The sequence below is a fragment of the Lutra lutra genome, chromosome 1 (genome assembly GCF_902655055.1).
Source record: "Lutra lutra chromosome 1, mLutLut1.2, whole genome shotgun sequence".
Taxonomy (NCBI): Eukaryota; Metazoa; Chordata; class Mammalia; order Carnivora; family Mustelidae; genus Lutra; species Lutra lutra.
Window position 1 is genome coordinate 11,322,546 of NC_062278.1, and position 13,767 is coordinate 11,336,312.

Below are 13,767 nucleotides of genomic sequence, written 5' to 3' on the forward strand. Positions count from 1 at the left end.
TATTTTGGTTACTGAAATTTAATAACCATTTACCAGGGAAAGCCCAAGTTACAATTTTTACTCTGATTACGATTTCTGTATTAACGGAATATTTAATACCAATCTCCCTTGCTATTTTTAGAGGCTGTGTATCAAAATGAAGGAATGCTAATGAAACAAGATTCCAAAGGACCAGTTAACTTTCTCAGTATGGACTTAGAACACACTCCCTATAGTCCATGAAAGGATCAAGGTATTTGGCAACACCCAGTAATAGAGTCCAAACAGCTTCGATGCGATCCACACTTTTCTTTAAGTGGGCTCTATGCCCAATGTGAGGCTTGAACTCACGACCCTGAGATCAAGAGTCACATGCTCGACTGACTGAGCCAGCCAGGCGCCCCAGTGTGCTCCCTTTTTGACACCACAGCCAGCACAGAAACGAAGACACACTCAGAGGGCCGGGTTTTGTCTTGGACCCCCTCAGGAATGCGGGAGAAAAGCTGCCTCAGCGTCTGTGTCCCGGCCTTTCTCCCAGAGAGAAGGGAAGCCAGGACAGGACAACCTCTCCCATGCCCAGAGGGGCAATTCTCATATCTGAGGCTGGGTCTGGTTTTAGCAGGAAATTTTCCTTAGACACTGAACTCTGTATCCAAGGAGAATCAAAGAGCTGACTCTTTAGACTTTTTTCTTCCTCGTGAAATAATGTTGCTAAGTATTTGTCCAAAATCTTTAGCACTTGTTGGTTCTTCTGTGTCTCAAATTTTAAGACCATGGTTAAAAAGTACCTTATAACTCAGCTTACCTTTAAAAAAAAGTCAGGTTTTTTTTTTTAACTTACTAATTTCAGGTTTGTTTTTTTTTTTTATAGAAAACTATAGTTTATCAAAATACAATGTAAGTAATGGTTTTGGTCTTTTAATTGTTCCAAAAGGTAGTCACTTTGACAATCTTCATGCCTAGTGGTAGAAATTGAGTTTAGTTTTAGTTTTTCCCCTGCGCTTCTGAAATATCTTCTGTATGATTTTTACTGGATCCGATTGGATTCTTGGAGAGAAGCCCAATTCTCCCCTCTATGGGTCTGCTGAGGACAATTCGCTGGCTGTCCTACCAGAGAAAAGCACTTTCTACCAGACTTCTGCCAAATTCTCCCAGGGTAAGCAATGCAAATCCCTCCCTGGGTGTCTCAGTAAGCTGCTCTGGAGACCACAGCAAGGGAAAACAAAACAAAACAAAACAAAAAAACACAAAAAAACCCCAAAACAGCTAAAATGACACTCCCTGAAAAAATAAAACCCAAGCAAAATAGAAACTGCTCCTGGGCCCTGCAGGGAAGGCGAGAAGAGAAGGGGAAGCATGGGGCCCGGCTCCAGGCTCTCAAAGCAGCTGCAGGTACCAGGGCCTGGGGACCAGCCCAAGGTCCACCCTCATACTAGCATGCTGATGAGAGGGGAGCTCTGTCCCTCTGGCTTACACCAAAGCCAGCGTTAGGAAAAAAAAGAAAAAGAAAAAAAAAAGAGCCAATTCTTGTTGGTTTATTTATGTGCAATTGATCTGTTAAATGACTACACTGATTTACCCTGAAATTCTCCACTAACTTGAAATGTGCCACTAAGGGAACAGGCTCCCAATACTCCGGGAGGGGGGGCACCCCACCATTTCATTAAACTTGCACCACCTCAAGACCACCTGGTACACAACTGGATTTTTAGGGTCCCATGTCACAACAATGGGAGCCATTTCTGATTTATAAGGATTACAGCATTCAGAATAAATTCAGGCCCCCATCAGTGGGCCTGAGGTACTAAGGTCTAGCCCAAAGTGTTATCGAGCTCTTAAACCTTACGTCTTCCTAACATGTAGGCAAAAATATAAATTTTAGAAACTCTCTACTGTCCCATGTTCTGGGACCCGTATCACCTATATGGGGAAATACTGCTGTGTGCCCTTCTACAGGTATCCCAGATCAGCGACCCCGAAGGCCTAATGAAACACCCTAATGAAACACGTTCACTCCAAATCCTCCGTCAGTCACATGCGGGGACAGAGACCAATGCTGAACAGGAACCCAGTGACTCAGCCCAGCCTCCACTTGGCCCCAGGGAGTTCTTCTGCTTGTGGGAAGCCACGGCTTACCCTGCCGCACCAAATGACAAGTTCAAACAATGACGGGTCACTCTGTGTTTGCTCTCAAGTTCCTGGAACTTAGCCAAACCCATCAAAGCGTTCCACCGAAAAATGTAGTGGCTTCCCACAAAGAGAATCACCGCACAGAAAGGGAGAGGAAACAGTTAATGTGGGTTTACCTCTGAGTCCTTAAGCCTCACATAGTTAGAAGGGAAGACTCCGGACTTGTCGCCCACTGTTCCTGTCCACCAGTCACCATCTTTCTTGGTAACCAAAATCACATCCCCTTGCTGAAAGGTTAAATCGCCTTGCTCAGAACTCTCGTAAGTGTACATGGCAATAAATTCTGGTGGGGAGAAATATTGAGATACGGAGAGAGCTTGATTGTTTACAGAAAACCCAGACAGCTTTGCAAATGCAAGTTTATGAATAAGGAGATTCAGATAAGATCCATTCAAGAGAAAGACTTGTCACAGATAAAACAGAATTGCAGAACACCCTGGGCTCCAAATTCCCCAATTGCACATAAACATTTAGTAACTGCAGACAGGGGCACAATTCCTGTGAAAGCCCAGCCTTGGGAACAAAAAAGGCCAACTGCGCGTCTACCAACACTGAGTGCCAGGAGTGAGCTATACTTTAATGTCATGATTTCCTTTTAAGTGTAAATGGCGTTTACATTTACCTTCAACTAAATATTTACCAAGTAGTCGTGCTGAGCACTGACTTGGACGCCCAGACACACGGGCTCTTCTACCCACATGAGATACCGTAATTTCCACTTGAAGGGTACCAAGTTACAATTGTGGAGAAGTTTTAGATACAGTATAACCTTTCTGTAAATTAAATAAGACACACTGTTCATTATTCAAGTGCCCGAGTGAAAACTTATGCCCTTTTGTGCCATATACACAGATGGTGAGAAGCTATTAAAATAGAAAAACAAAGGATACACACGATTTAGTTAAAAACGGGCATCCATTTGTCATTCAGGGGCACAAACAGGAAGCAGGGACTGATAATAAAAGTAATGTCTCCTCCATCCCAGAAAATAGCAAACCTTTTCGAACAAGTTGAAAAGCAATCTCGGTTTCTTACATTTTATTATTTGCTTCTTAAAGGATGAGAACTAATGTTTTTTGTGGTCTTGCATGGGGAGGGTGTGCATTCCAGAGGAACGTTTTCTTTTTAATCGCCAAGAGCTGACTTTACTATAAGGCTCGGAAAGCAAATCGTATTCTTCGAAAGATCACTATACTAGGGCTGGATGAAAGATTTACAGAAAGATCAACCTGGGTTTCTTGCTTCTACTTTTTCTCCATTTTATCTTAGGCTTTTAGGTTTTTTTTTTAAGTAGTTAAAAAAAAAAAAATCACCATTTACCTAGTCAGAAAGTACATTTTTCTGATGTGTGATGCGTGCTTCTGGCTACAACTTCAGAGGGAGCCCTTAAATTCAGAACCTAATGTTAATTAATGGGTAGAAATTTAGTATGGAGGAATTCTTTTGGCTCATTATAAGAGCCTCTGCAGGGGGTACTAATGAAAGCTAAAACAAACACAAAAAACCACAAAGCCCCCTAATGCACGCGCTAATGTAGGCAGCTCTGCATCCTGGGAGAGCCCTCCAAGGGCTGCATAAGCCACGGTGGCAGTGACTGCTGGGGAGTGCGGACCCCGCAGCAGACCCAAGGTCATCCAAGTGTGCAGGGAGAACAGAAGCTTCTGTGTCTTGAGTCCTCCGCGCGACTGAGGCTCACCTCCAGCTACAACTGGAAAACGGATTTCCCACACACGGAAATCAAAGTCTGGCGGTCTTGATAAGGGCATTCTTCTTTCATTACTATCTTCCTTTCCCTGGTTTCTCCATCCTCTGACCCTTCCCTTCTGTGCTGCTGTCACTTGACCCCTAGCTCGAGTGCCGCCAGTTCAGACAGTCCTTGGCAGATCGGCAGATCGAGGATTCTCCCAGTGATTCCTGCGCTGCAAAGTCGCTTTCTCAAAGACGGATCCAAATGTTGAAGCTACTTTCAAAATGCTTCAGAAACTTCAGAAGCCTGAACTCTGGCTGAACCTAGGACTGCAGTCTGCGATACCAAGGAGACTGGAAAAGACCGTGGCTTTGCTCGCCCCACTGTGCACAAAGGCATCTTGCAGGACTCGGGACTCGGTGAGAACGGGGACATCGGAGGAGGGACCCGCGGTGGCACTCACTCTGACCTCCCTGCGGAGTCATTTACCTCAGGGCACTGGCCATTCCCAAACCTACAAATCTATTCAATCTGGTGTATGGTTTACTTGAAATGTGATCGCCTTTAATGCAGTATAATAAGGGGCTCATTAATATACGTCAACAGCTTTCCGCTGAACGTCAACTGCCAAGTTCTCCCACAGCACCCTGGAAGGCCAGCCATCTCCCTCCTAGTGTTTCCTAATATTCCTAAATCACCTGACGGTGGATGCACTAAATGTCAGCGGGGATGACAATCTCTCTCTGTTACCCAGCTTTAAACGTGTGTGGTTCACCTGTGACCTCTGCGAGGCCTCAAGGGACAAGGCCTCCGTAAGTGTTTCCAAACAAATCAGCATTCGTCGGAACTGTTCCTAGATGAGAAGGCCCGCTGTGCCGAGTGGCTCGCCATCGACAATCCAGGAAACGAAGTAAAAAGGCAAGAACGTTAGCGGACACTCACGGACCTCTCTCCTAAATGCCTGACACAGCTGATCTCCTAATCCTCTGTAGTAACTTTCTACCTGAAGGGATGTTCACTATGCCCACCTTCCAGATGAGGAGGCGAAGGCACACTCACGAGTCCGTGGCTGGCAGGGGAGAACCGGGTATAAGCTTCATTGGATAAAAGAACAGTGAATCTGGGCAGAATCATAAAATTTGCTTTATACAAAACTGACCACACACGGTATGTTTAAAAAGCTTTTTGGTGCTTCATTCTGCTAACATTAGTGGATTAAACACTCATTCAGATGACTTGATTAAGCACGTATAAACGGAACTCTGCTAATGTTCGTTTCAGTGGGAACGGCAAAGATCCAAAAAAATGCTGGATTTGCCTGGCAGCGATGAGGTTTCTACGGCTGTATTTATAAACTACAGACATTTTTGCTTCCAGAATTCCTTTTGGAAAAGTAACTGTGTTACCGTGAGTCTGAAGGGCCACTGCACCTTAATCCTTGCTGTTTCCCCCGAAACAACGGTTTTCATAATTCTTTCACAAGGCATGCTTTCCAAGGAATGCAACAACTTCATGATGGCGAAGAAATGAAATCAAACACACTATCTGCAGAGAATTTATCTGAGGAACCCACGAAAACTTCAGACACAACCGGTGGACCTCTGTCGGCTAGGAGCGCTGATCCGACTTCCGGTGGAAAGCCTGGCCGCTTCAGGCAGCGGTCTTCAGGTCGATGAGAACCGCCACACCGAATGCAGAGAAGACGGGGGATCTTTACCACTGGAGCCCGGATTATGTGGGTTTCGTTCATTTTAAACCCCATGTGCATGGGCACGGGTGATCCTCAGAATTATGTCATGAAAACAAAGCCCAGGAAATCAAGCCATTAATTATTTGTGTCGTAAATACTCAAAATGACATTTTTAGGCCTAAATCGCCTGATGTGGTTATTTACCAGGAACCGAAAAACTAAGCTTCTCTATTTCCTTTGAGGTCAGGGAGATGGCAGAGGTTGCCGGGACAGCTTTACTCGACTGTGTCATTACAGTTTTACAACAAAACGCTGATGTACAGATCAGAGGAGAACGGGCTCTACGAGGGGAAGCAATGACCATGATTCGGCCACAGAGATGCTCCCAAAACTGGATCCCTAGTGACGCTGATGGGCCTCTTTTAAAGGTCAAAGGGCTCGTGACCAAGTATTATGACAAGATTCAGTGTTTATGGTCAATGTATCTGATTCTGTTTTGAAAGTCTCCATGAAGTACTCTGCTTCGGGAAAGATCTAACCTCTCATTTTACCTCAGAGCAGGACACATCGGATGTCAATCAACGTAGTCAAGTTTAGAATGAAATCCTGTCTCATTTCAAACATTCTCTGTTCATATTCCGTGATCCCCAGGACCCTCCTAAGGAGCATAATTTGACTCGGGTTCTCACCTTCTCCGGAAACGGCTGGCTTGGCTGCTGGCGACGCTACTCTCTTCAGACTAGCGGGACTTTCTGAAGAACCAGAATCCATGCTGGAAGAGGTGGGAAGAGAAGGTATTTTAATTTTTAATCTTCAAAGAAATGAATACATATGCTATTGATTTCTTTTTTTTTTTTTTAAGCTGCTTAATGTTTAAAACTCTGCCCCACCTACAGCGGAAAGAGGTGCGCTTCGCTCAGTGAAAACACAGAATGTGCAACAGATACCAGATTCTGAGCTCGCGTTCTTGCTTCTCAGTACTTGCTACGTGGAGTAAGCAGTCAACGTACTGCTCTATTTGCAAGCATGAAGGACAGGTGCTTGTCCACGATTTTTGCCATTTTTCTCTCCTTGACGCTCATAATTTGTTTTGAGCACCTATGTGATTGCGATAATTGAACTACAACTTTTATGTTAAAAGAGCCATGCTCTAAAGCTCCTAACAAAAGAGAGAATTCATTCATTCCGTTATTTCCCCAAATGTTTTGAGCCTCTAAGTCTTCGTGTGTATCTGGTGTAGTACTGGGTACTACACACGAAGAGAGGCATAGTCTGCAATAAATCCACAAGAATGTTCCAGGTCTCAGAGTAGAATTCCCTCTTATAGACGTCACTGAAAAACAAGATACGCAGCCTTCCACACGTGTAGGAAAGAAACGACCACTTATTTGACAGAGGTTGCCTTCTGCAGGCACAGCCCCTAACTTCTGTAGTTAGAGGATCCGGAAGACAAAATTATCCCACAACCCCAACTGTGAAGCTTAACCAGTGCAAGCAATACTTTAATGCCTAACATTGTTTTCATCTAACAGAAGCAGATAAACACAAAAATACCTTGTAGATTTCCTTATGGGCCCTGAAATGAGTTTCACGTAAGACTTGGGGAACCAACCCTTCTGACCTTGAACTTCTCCAAACCACCACATGTCTTGCTGTTCCAGGACGGTGATGACATCATTTTTGTTAAAATTTAAGTGGTTGTCTTTTTTGGCTCTCCAAGGATACAGTGCTTGAGCCTGTAGTCCCTCCACCTTCTCGCCCTTGTGTGGAAACACATAAAGGACCTCTCGTTACTCCGCAATCGGTTACCAACTCCAGCAACATCAGCGCTGGCACCAACGCCCCTTTCCAGCCAGCGCACATGGGCGCATACACGGCCACGAAGGGTCCTGCTTCAGTGTAGCATGGGGGCCAGATGCGTCCCTGTGTCGTGGGAATCACTTCTTTTCAAAACAAGAGGCGAAAACCTGCCAGCCTCCATTGTCTGGCCATCTCGAACACCCCCTCTAACCAAGCCAGGAGGTCATATATGTTTTGTGGCACCTGGCCCTGTGCCTCTTTTGTCTGGTTCCATCTTAACGCCCAAGTGGCCCAGGGCACCCCTCCCGCATTTCCAAAAGCATTCGGACATTTGGTGGAAGACCGATACGGGAGCAGAAACGGTATGGAATCTCAAAGGGTAAGGGATTGATACTGAGTTCAGGTGGACACGGGAAAATATGCCCCATGTTGGACTGTGCTCGTTTTAGCTCCTTTTTAGAGACACGGGGCGTAAATGCCTCGTGATCCCCTGTGAACGTCTACAACGTGGTTACAAAGAGGAATGAAATGCCATCTCTGGCTCCTCAAAATAATTTAGGTTAAAAGACTTTATTAACCACAAAGCACCATAAAAAGGGACATTATGATATTCTCAGCAAAGGCTTCACAATTAACGCAGGAGAAAGAGACATGCGCAGCCGTCCACAGCACTTGGCAGAATAAAATCTACCACCCATAGGCTCCAACTGTTCACTGCTGGAACACAGAGCAAACAGGAAGGAATTCTGCCTGAGGGCAACAGGGACAATGTCACAGAGGAGGCGGCACTGGAGTCAGGCCTCGAAGGGCGAGGAGGACTGTGCGAGCTAGGGCTTCGGAAGAAGGGCACTCCAGGCCGAGGGCACAGCACCGGCAAAGACCTCGAGGCGGCGCACTGCAAAGGGTCCGGGAAGAGGAGCACAATCCTGGGGTGCGTGGAGCCTAGTTTCATGGAGGGGTGTAGAAGGAGATGTGGCTGGAAAGGCAGGGTGAGCCATTCATTATCTTTTTAAAAACCATAACATAAAACCATTACAATATCTTAAGATAATGCTAAAAAAATAGGTCAACTTTCCATCACATATGAAAATGGACAGAAACAAAGGATAATGGCCAAAGACAGCTCACTCAGAACCAACATGTACTTGCCTTTAGAAGACATTTTCCTAGTGACGCTCGATGGTGAGCACTGACGCAGGTCAAATACCCCAAATACCCCATGGGGCCCACCTCTCCACCCCCATCTTCCTGGGACCTCACCTTCTTAAACCTGCGATGTCCCTCCTCCCTTCCATCTCAGCTCCACACTCTTTCAAATCCCAGAGTCTCTGCCTCCCATTTTCCTTCCTTGGGTTCCCAGGAGCTCCTCGTTCCCACGGCCCACTGGCTTGCAGCTGTTCTGCGCTGTCCAATTCTCCCGGCTGCTTCTATCCGTCCCTCTGCCAAGCCACTTCGACTGGCTGAGTCCTCACTAGCGTCTCATGAACCCTTCCCCTGAGACACCATCCCTGTGCCTGCCTTGTCGACCTATCTGCAGGGACACAAGCGAGTAACCCAGCCCAGGGCCAGCCGAACACAGCCTGGCCTCAGGGTTGGAACCCCATGCGTGTCACTTACTCATTTCGTGACTTTGGACAACTGTTTCCTCTCCCTAGGCCTTGGTTTCCACACTGTAACAGAAACACTTCCTCTAAAAGGTTAAGGAAGTGGAGTGTATCTATCCACAGCGTTGCTGTGATGGTAATAATGATCACAGTAGCAGCTTTGCTTTTTTCCCTGCTGTTTCTAATCCCAGGCTGTAAAGTGTGGCGGCAGAGAGCAGAGCAAAGTGCAGGGATGACCGGTCACACATTCAGGTTAAATCCAGCCCCGAAGTCCCTCACTCTTTCTTGCTGATTCTGCACATTCCGCAGCCCTCAGGGTCCGCTCCCAAGAGCGCGGCCACATGGTCCCCCCTGAACTCCTTTTTCTCCTTTATCTTCCTCTAGTCTCTCCTCACCCTCCCTCTCCCAGAAGAAGAATCCTGTCTTCCTTCTGCACCCTGCACACGGTTCCCACCCTCCACCATGAAGTTCTCAGTGCCTGACTCGGTGGCCCCCTTCTCCCCGGCGCCGTCCCTCTGCTCTGCTCCTGTGACTTCGGGGTCACAAACCTCTCCACTCGCTCTTTGCTTCCCCAGCCCTTCGCAGTCGGTTGCTCCTATCCCTTCCCAAGTCACAGGTACACTCTTCTTGCCACACTGACTGCTCTCTGCCCTGATCACCAAGCCCCTTTCTGCAAACAGCGGAGCTGGGACAGAAGCAAAGGGAAGGAACCCCTCTGGGCGGGAGCACCTCCTCCTCTCCCAGGTCGGAGAATACACACACACACACCCTTTCTGAAGATCTCACCCGTGGCCTCAGAGCTGATCTACGTTCCCACTGCCTGTCAGATGGGCCCGCATGGCGCCCCAAGTTCACCTTAAACTGAACACATCTACAACCCAGATTCTCCTTCCCACTAGAAATCAATTTCTCTTGTGCCCCCGTTTCTCTCTGAGGTCAGATCCTTGGCTCAATCTGCGACCGCTTTCCTTTCCTTTGGCTCCAACAGAGTGTGACTCCGTCCTGCCTAACGGTCGCTGATGCCCCAAGTCCTCTGCCTGCCCCTCCCCACGAAGCTGCTCCAGGTCAGACACTGTCCCCCGCTCCCAACTGCCAGCCAGACGGGCATTTGCTCTGTTCGATTATCTGTAGACATTCCCTTCCCTTATCTTTACTGTAGTACATCAACTGCTGCTTTCCTGTATGGAGTAGTAATATTCAGAACAACTACTTTATCCCGCTCACCTATAATCAACCAATCTTTTCCGATATCTACTCACTGGTCTCCCCAGATCGACTGGCCCAAGCTTTTCCTGAAACCCTCTGTCCTACCTACTCTCCTCACAGTATCCACCGGCTGACAGGCCAGCCCGCTCCTCTACCGAATAAAATCAAGATGCTGTTCAAATGCCCCTTCCTGTCAACCTGTGCAGGAGATTACCCTCTTCGGAACTTTCCCAACTCCTTAACACTACTGAGAAAACATGAACCGAATTCACGCTGCCACCCGACCCGGATACGTAGAAATAACACTGTCAAGATGCACTTGCCGAATGTGCTGGTACTGGGTCCAGCAGGCCGGGACTTCACACTCCCACCGACTGCCCTTACCTGGCCCAAAACAGGAGACGGAGACGAGCCAGTGGCCGTGGCTGGAGTAAATGCTGATCTCTGCCTTAGCTGGCCGGCACTTGGGACAGTGAGCGAGGGCTGAGCGGCCCACGCGTCCCAGTTGTCTGTCTCTGGCTTCTCGTTCGTGCTGGTGGGCCACCTGGAAGGAAACATAGGCCACCATGAGAAGCAAGTCTTTCCTACACGCCCGCTTCTCACCCACGGCAGACAGAGACCCACTGCATTTATGGGGCTTTCTAAATTCACAAACAAGACAGGGTGGAAAGAGGTTCCGACTCGGGTTCGATTCCGAGCTTCACGCCCTAGTGATGAGCCTCAGGCAAATGACAGCGTCTCTCTGAATCTCCATTTCCTCGTTGATAAAATGGGAACAATATTCTGCCACTTTGTCATTTGTAAAAACAACAGTACAGCCAGCAAAAAAGAAGTTAGGCAGCACCTGTGAAAACAGGCCAGCTTGGCAGCTGGCGCTTAATGCCATCTCTCTGTCCCCTCCAACCCACAGCAAAACCCAGGCCACATGTCTGGTCACCAGGGTAATGACAATTGGGATCCTTATAGCTACCAGGCATGCTAGATCTCAGGGACGGCTTTAATATTGTGATTTGTATAATGTTAAATAAATATGTCTGTGCGAACGCAAATCCAAACGTAATTTACTCTTCACGTCTTTGAGACACAAACACATTTGAAAATCAAAATAATTCCTTTGAGGGGTGCCAGGGTGGCTCAGTTGGTTAAGCGTCCGACTCTTGATTTCGGCTCAGGTCATGGTCTCACAGCCATGGGATGGAGCCCCATGCTGTGCTCTGGGCTGGGGATGGAGCCTGCTTATGGAGCTGGGCTGGGGATGGAGTTCTGCCCCTTCCTGTCGTCTGTCTCTATTAAAAATTAAAAAAATAATTCCTTTGTGAGACTGCAGATCCTGATTCTGGGTTTGGAAAATAAGACGCCCATAATAATAGCAGGAGAAGTACACACCACTCATGTATCGCAGGAGAGAGTCACAATGACTGGACCACAGCAAAATAAAATCTTAGAAAACAAAGTATTTGTCTTCTATGTTAGTCTTCGTTTAAAAAAAGGTCAGAACTTGGGGCGCCTGGGTGGCTCAGTGGGTTAAAGCCTCTGCCTTCAGCTCGGGTCATGATCTCAGGGTGCTGGGATTGAGCCCCACATCGGGCTCTCTGCTCGGGGGGAGCCTGCTTCCCCCTTTCTGTCTTTGCCTGCCTCTCGGCCTACTTGTGATCTCTGTCTGTCAAATAAATAAATAAATAATTTTAAAAAAAGAAAGAAAGAAAGAAAAAAAAGTCAGAACTGGGCACCTGGGTGGCTTGGTCAGTTAAGCGTCTGCCTTCAGCTCAGGTCATGATCCTGGAGTCTTGGGATCGAGCCCCACATTGGGCTCTGTGTTCGGTGTGGAGTCTATTCTCTATTCTCCCTCTACCCCTTACCCCACTCATGTCCTCTCTTTCACTCTATCAAATAAATAACATTTTTTTAAAATGTAAAAAGTCAGAACTTTTCAATCAAGATCAAGACAGGATGGGAGAGTTTCAACTTGGAATCATATTAACAGAAGACCACTTTCCAGGGGCGCCTGGGTGGCTCAGTGGGTTAAAGCCTCTGCCTTCGGCTCAGGTCATGATCTCAGGGTCCTGGGATGGAGCCCCACATCGGGCTCTCTGCTCAGCAGGGAGCCTGCTTCCCTTCCTCTCTCTCTGCCTGCCTCTCTGCCTACTTGTGTTCTCTGTCAAATAAATAAAATCTTAAAAAAAAAAAAATGAAAAAGGCAGACTACTTTTCAGCAGAGGCTAGATAGGGAGGACCTTTCTTAGCATCTGCAACCTTTTGTATGAAAATAAGAGTATCAAAAACTTGCTGTTCCTTCCATCCTTCCCTCCACTTTCTCTGCCCTTGATCACCACACTTTTCTCCCGTCTGAGCCATCTGATATTTCTCTAGCTTTATGTCTTGACTCCTGGCCTTCCATCTGTTTCTTTCCAAAGATGATTAGACTTAGGAAAAAAAAAATTAAGTAAGCTACTTCTTACTCAAATCACTCCTGCTTGACTGCTTGTCTAAAACACTTTTATAGGATGCCTGGGTGGCTCAGTTGGTTAAGCGTCTGCTTCCGGCTCGGGTCATGATCTCAGGGTCCTCGGATGGAGCCCTGCGTCAGGCTCCCTGCTCATGAGTCTACTTCTCTCTGCTGCTCTGCCTACTTGTGCTCTCTATCTCTGTGTCAATAAATAAAATCTTTTAAAAAAAGAGTGAAAAATAAATAAAATAGTATTCAACAACTGTATACATAGATGACGGTCCTCTATATGTAAGCGTAGACAGCGGTTTCCTCCATCATTTCAAACCTCTGCTTATACGCAGTTTCTAAGGCCATTTCCCGATGACCCAGGGCACCACCTGACACGTGTGTACCAGACCGATGACAGAGAACAGAGCAAAGCTTTGAAGGAAACAGCTTTCTATCCTGTTCAAAACCATGTGACAATTCAATTTCTGTTTCTAACCAGCAAAAAAAAAGGGCTGCTTACAGGCAGGAAATGACTCTCTGTGCTGACTGCCCTGGGTGTCAGATTAGGAAATGGCATTTCTCCGTTTCTTCCCCCAGAAGGAGAGCTGTAGACCAGCTCCGAGCGCGGTGAGACGAGCGGCCCGATGTCGCGTGTGCCCGGACGGCTCACCGCGGGGCGCCAAGCGCATCCCACCCAGTCCGCTAGCAGAGGGGTCGGGGAACGGGGTGACGGAATAAGTCCGCCCCTCTGCGCAGAGGTACAGCCCCAAACCGTGACAACATTGGAAAGAAAACTGAGCGAGCCTACACGTACGTGGAGCTGAAGTCAGCCCAGTTGTTGGGGGTCGCGGAGGGCTCCGGAGCGGTCACTGCCACAGGAGCGGGGGGCTCGCGCACGGCCAGCGCGGGGGCGGGGGCGGAGGTCGGGTCAGGCTCGGGTTTGACTGGAGCGGGAACCTCGTTTTCTGGGATTTTCTCTGCATAGTTTGCAGGGAACCATCCTGTCTTTCCTTTTAGCTCTCCTCCAAGCCAGCCCGGTTCTCCAGTTTGGCTCTCATCCACCTGCAGGAAAAGTCACAAAGTTTAACCGCCCTGGAGCTCAATTAGCCCCTGAAGACACCAGGCGCTCTCCCGGGACCCGGGACCAGGGACCAAGCCCCAAGCCTCTGACCCC

General features: G+C 47.6%; 1 protein-coding gene across 6 annotated transcripts in view; it reads right to left on the minus strand.

Moving 5' to 3' along the window:
- Positions 1–13,767, minus strand: part of ITSN1 (intersectin 1) — a 218,185-nt gene that overhangs the window by 51,385 nt on the left and 153,033 nt on the right. For 5 of the 6 annotated variants that reach the window (XR_007125739.1, XM_047720598.1, XM_047720589.1 and 2 more), the window contains exons 20-24: positions 13,408–13,655; positions 10,541–10,700; positions 7,101–7,306; positions 6,236–6,318; positions 2,286–2,452 (exon numbers count right to left, since the gene is read on the minus strand). Coding sequence is in view for 5 of the 6 variants with exons in the window: in XM_047720598.1 (XP_047576554.1) it covers positions 2,286–2,452; positions 6,236–6,318; positions 7,101–7,306; positions 10,541–10,700; positions 13,408–13,655 (864 nt within the window). In the remaining variant the exon portion in view is untranslated. The remainder of the gene's footprint in view (positions 1–2,285; positions 2,453–6,235; positions 6,319–7,100; positions 7,307–10,540; positions 10,701–13,407; positions 13,656–13,767) is intronic. The other variant, XM_047720608.1, reaches the window with a different exon arrangement.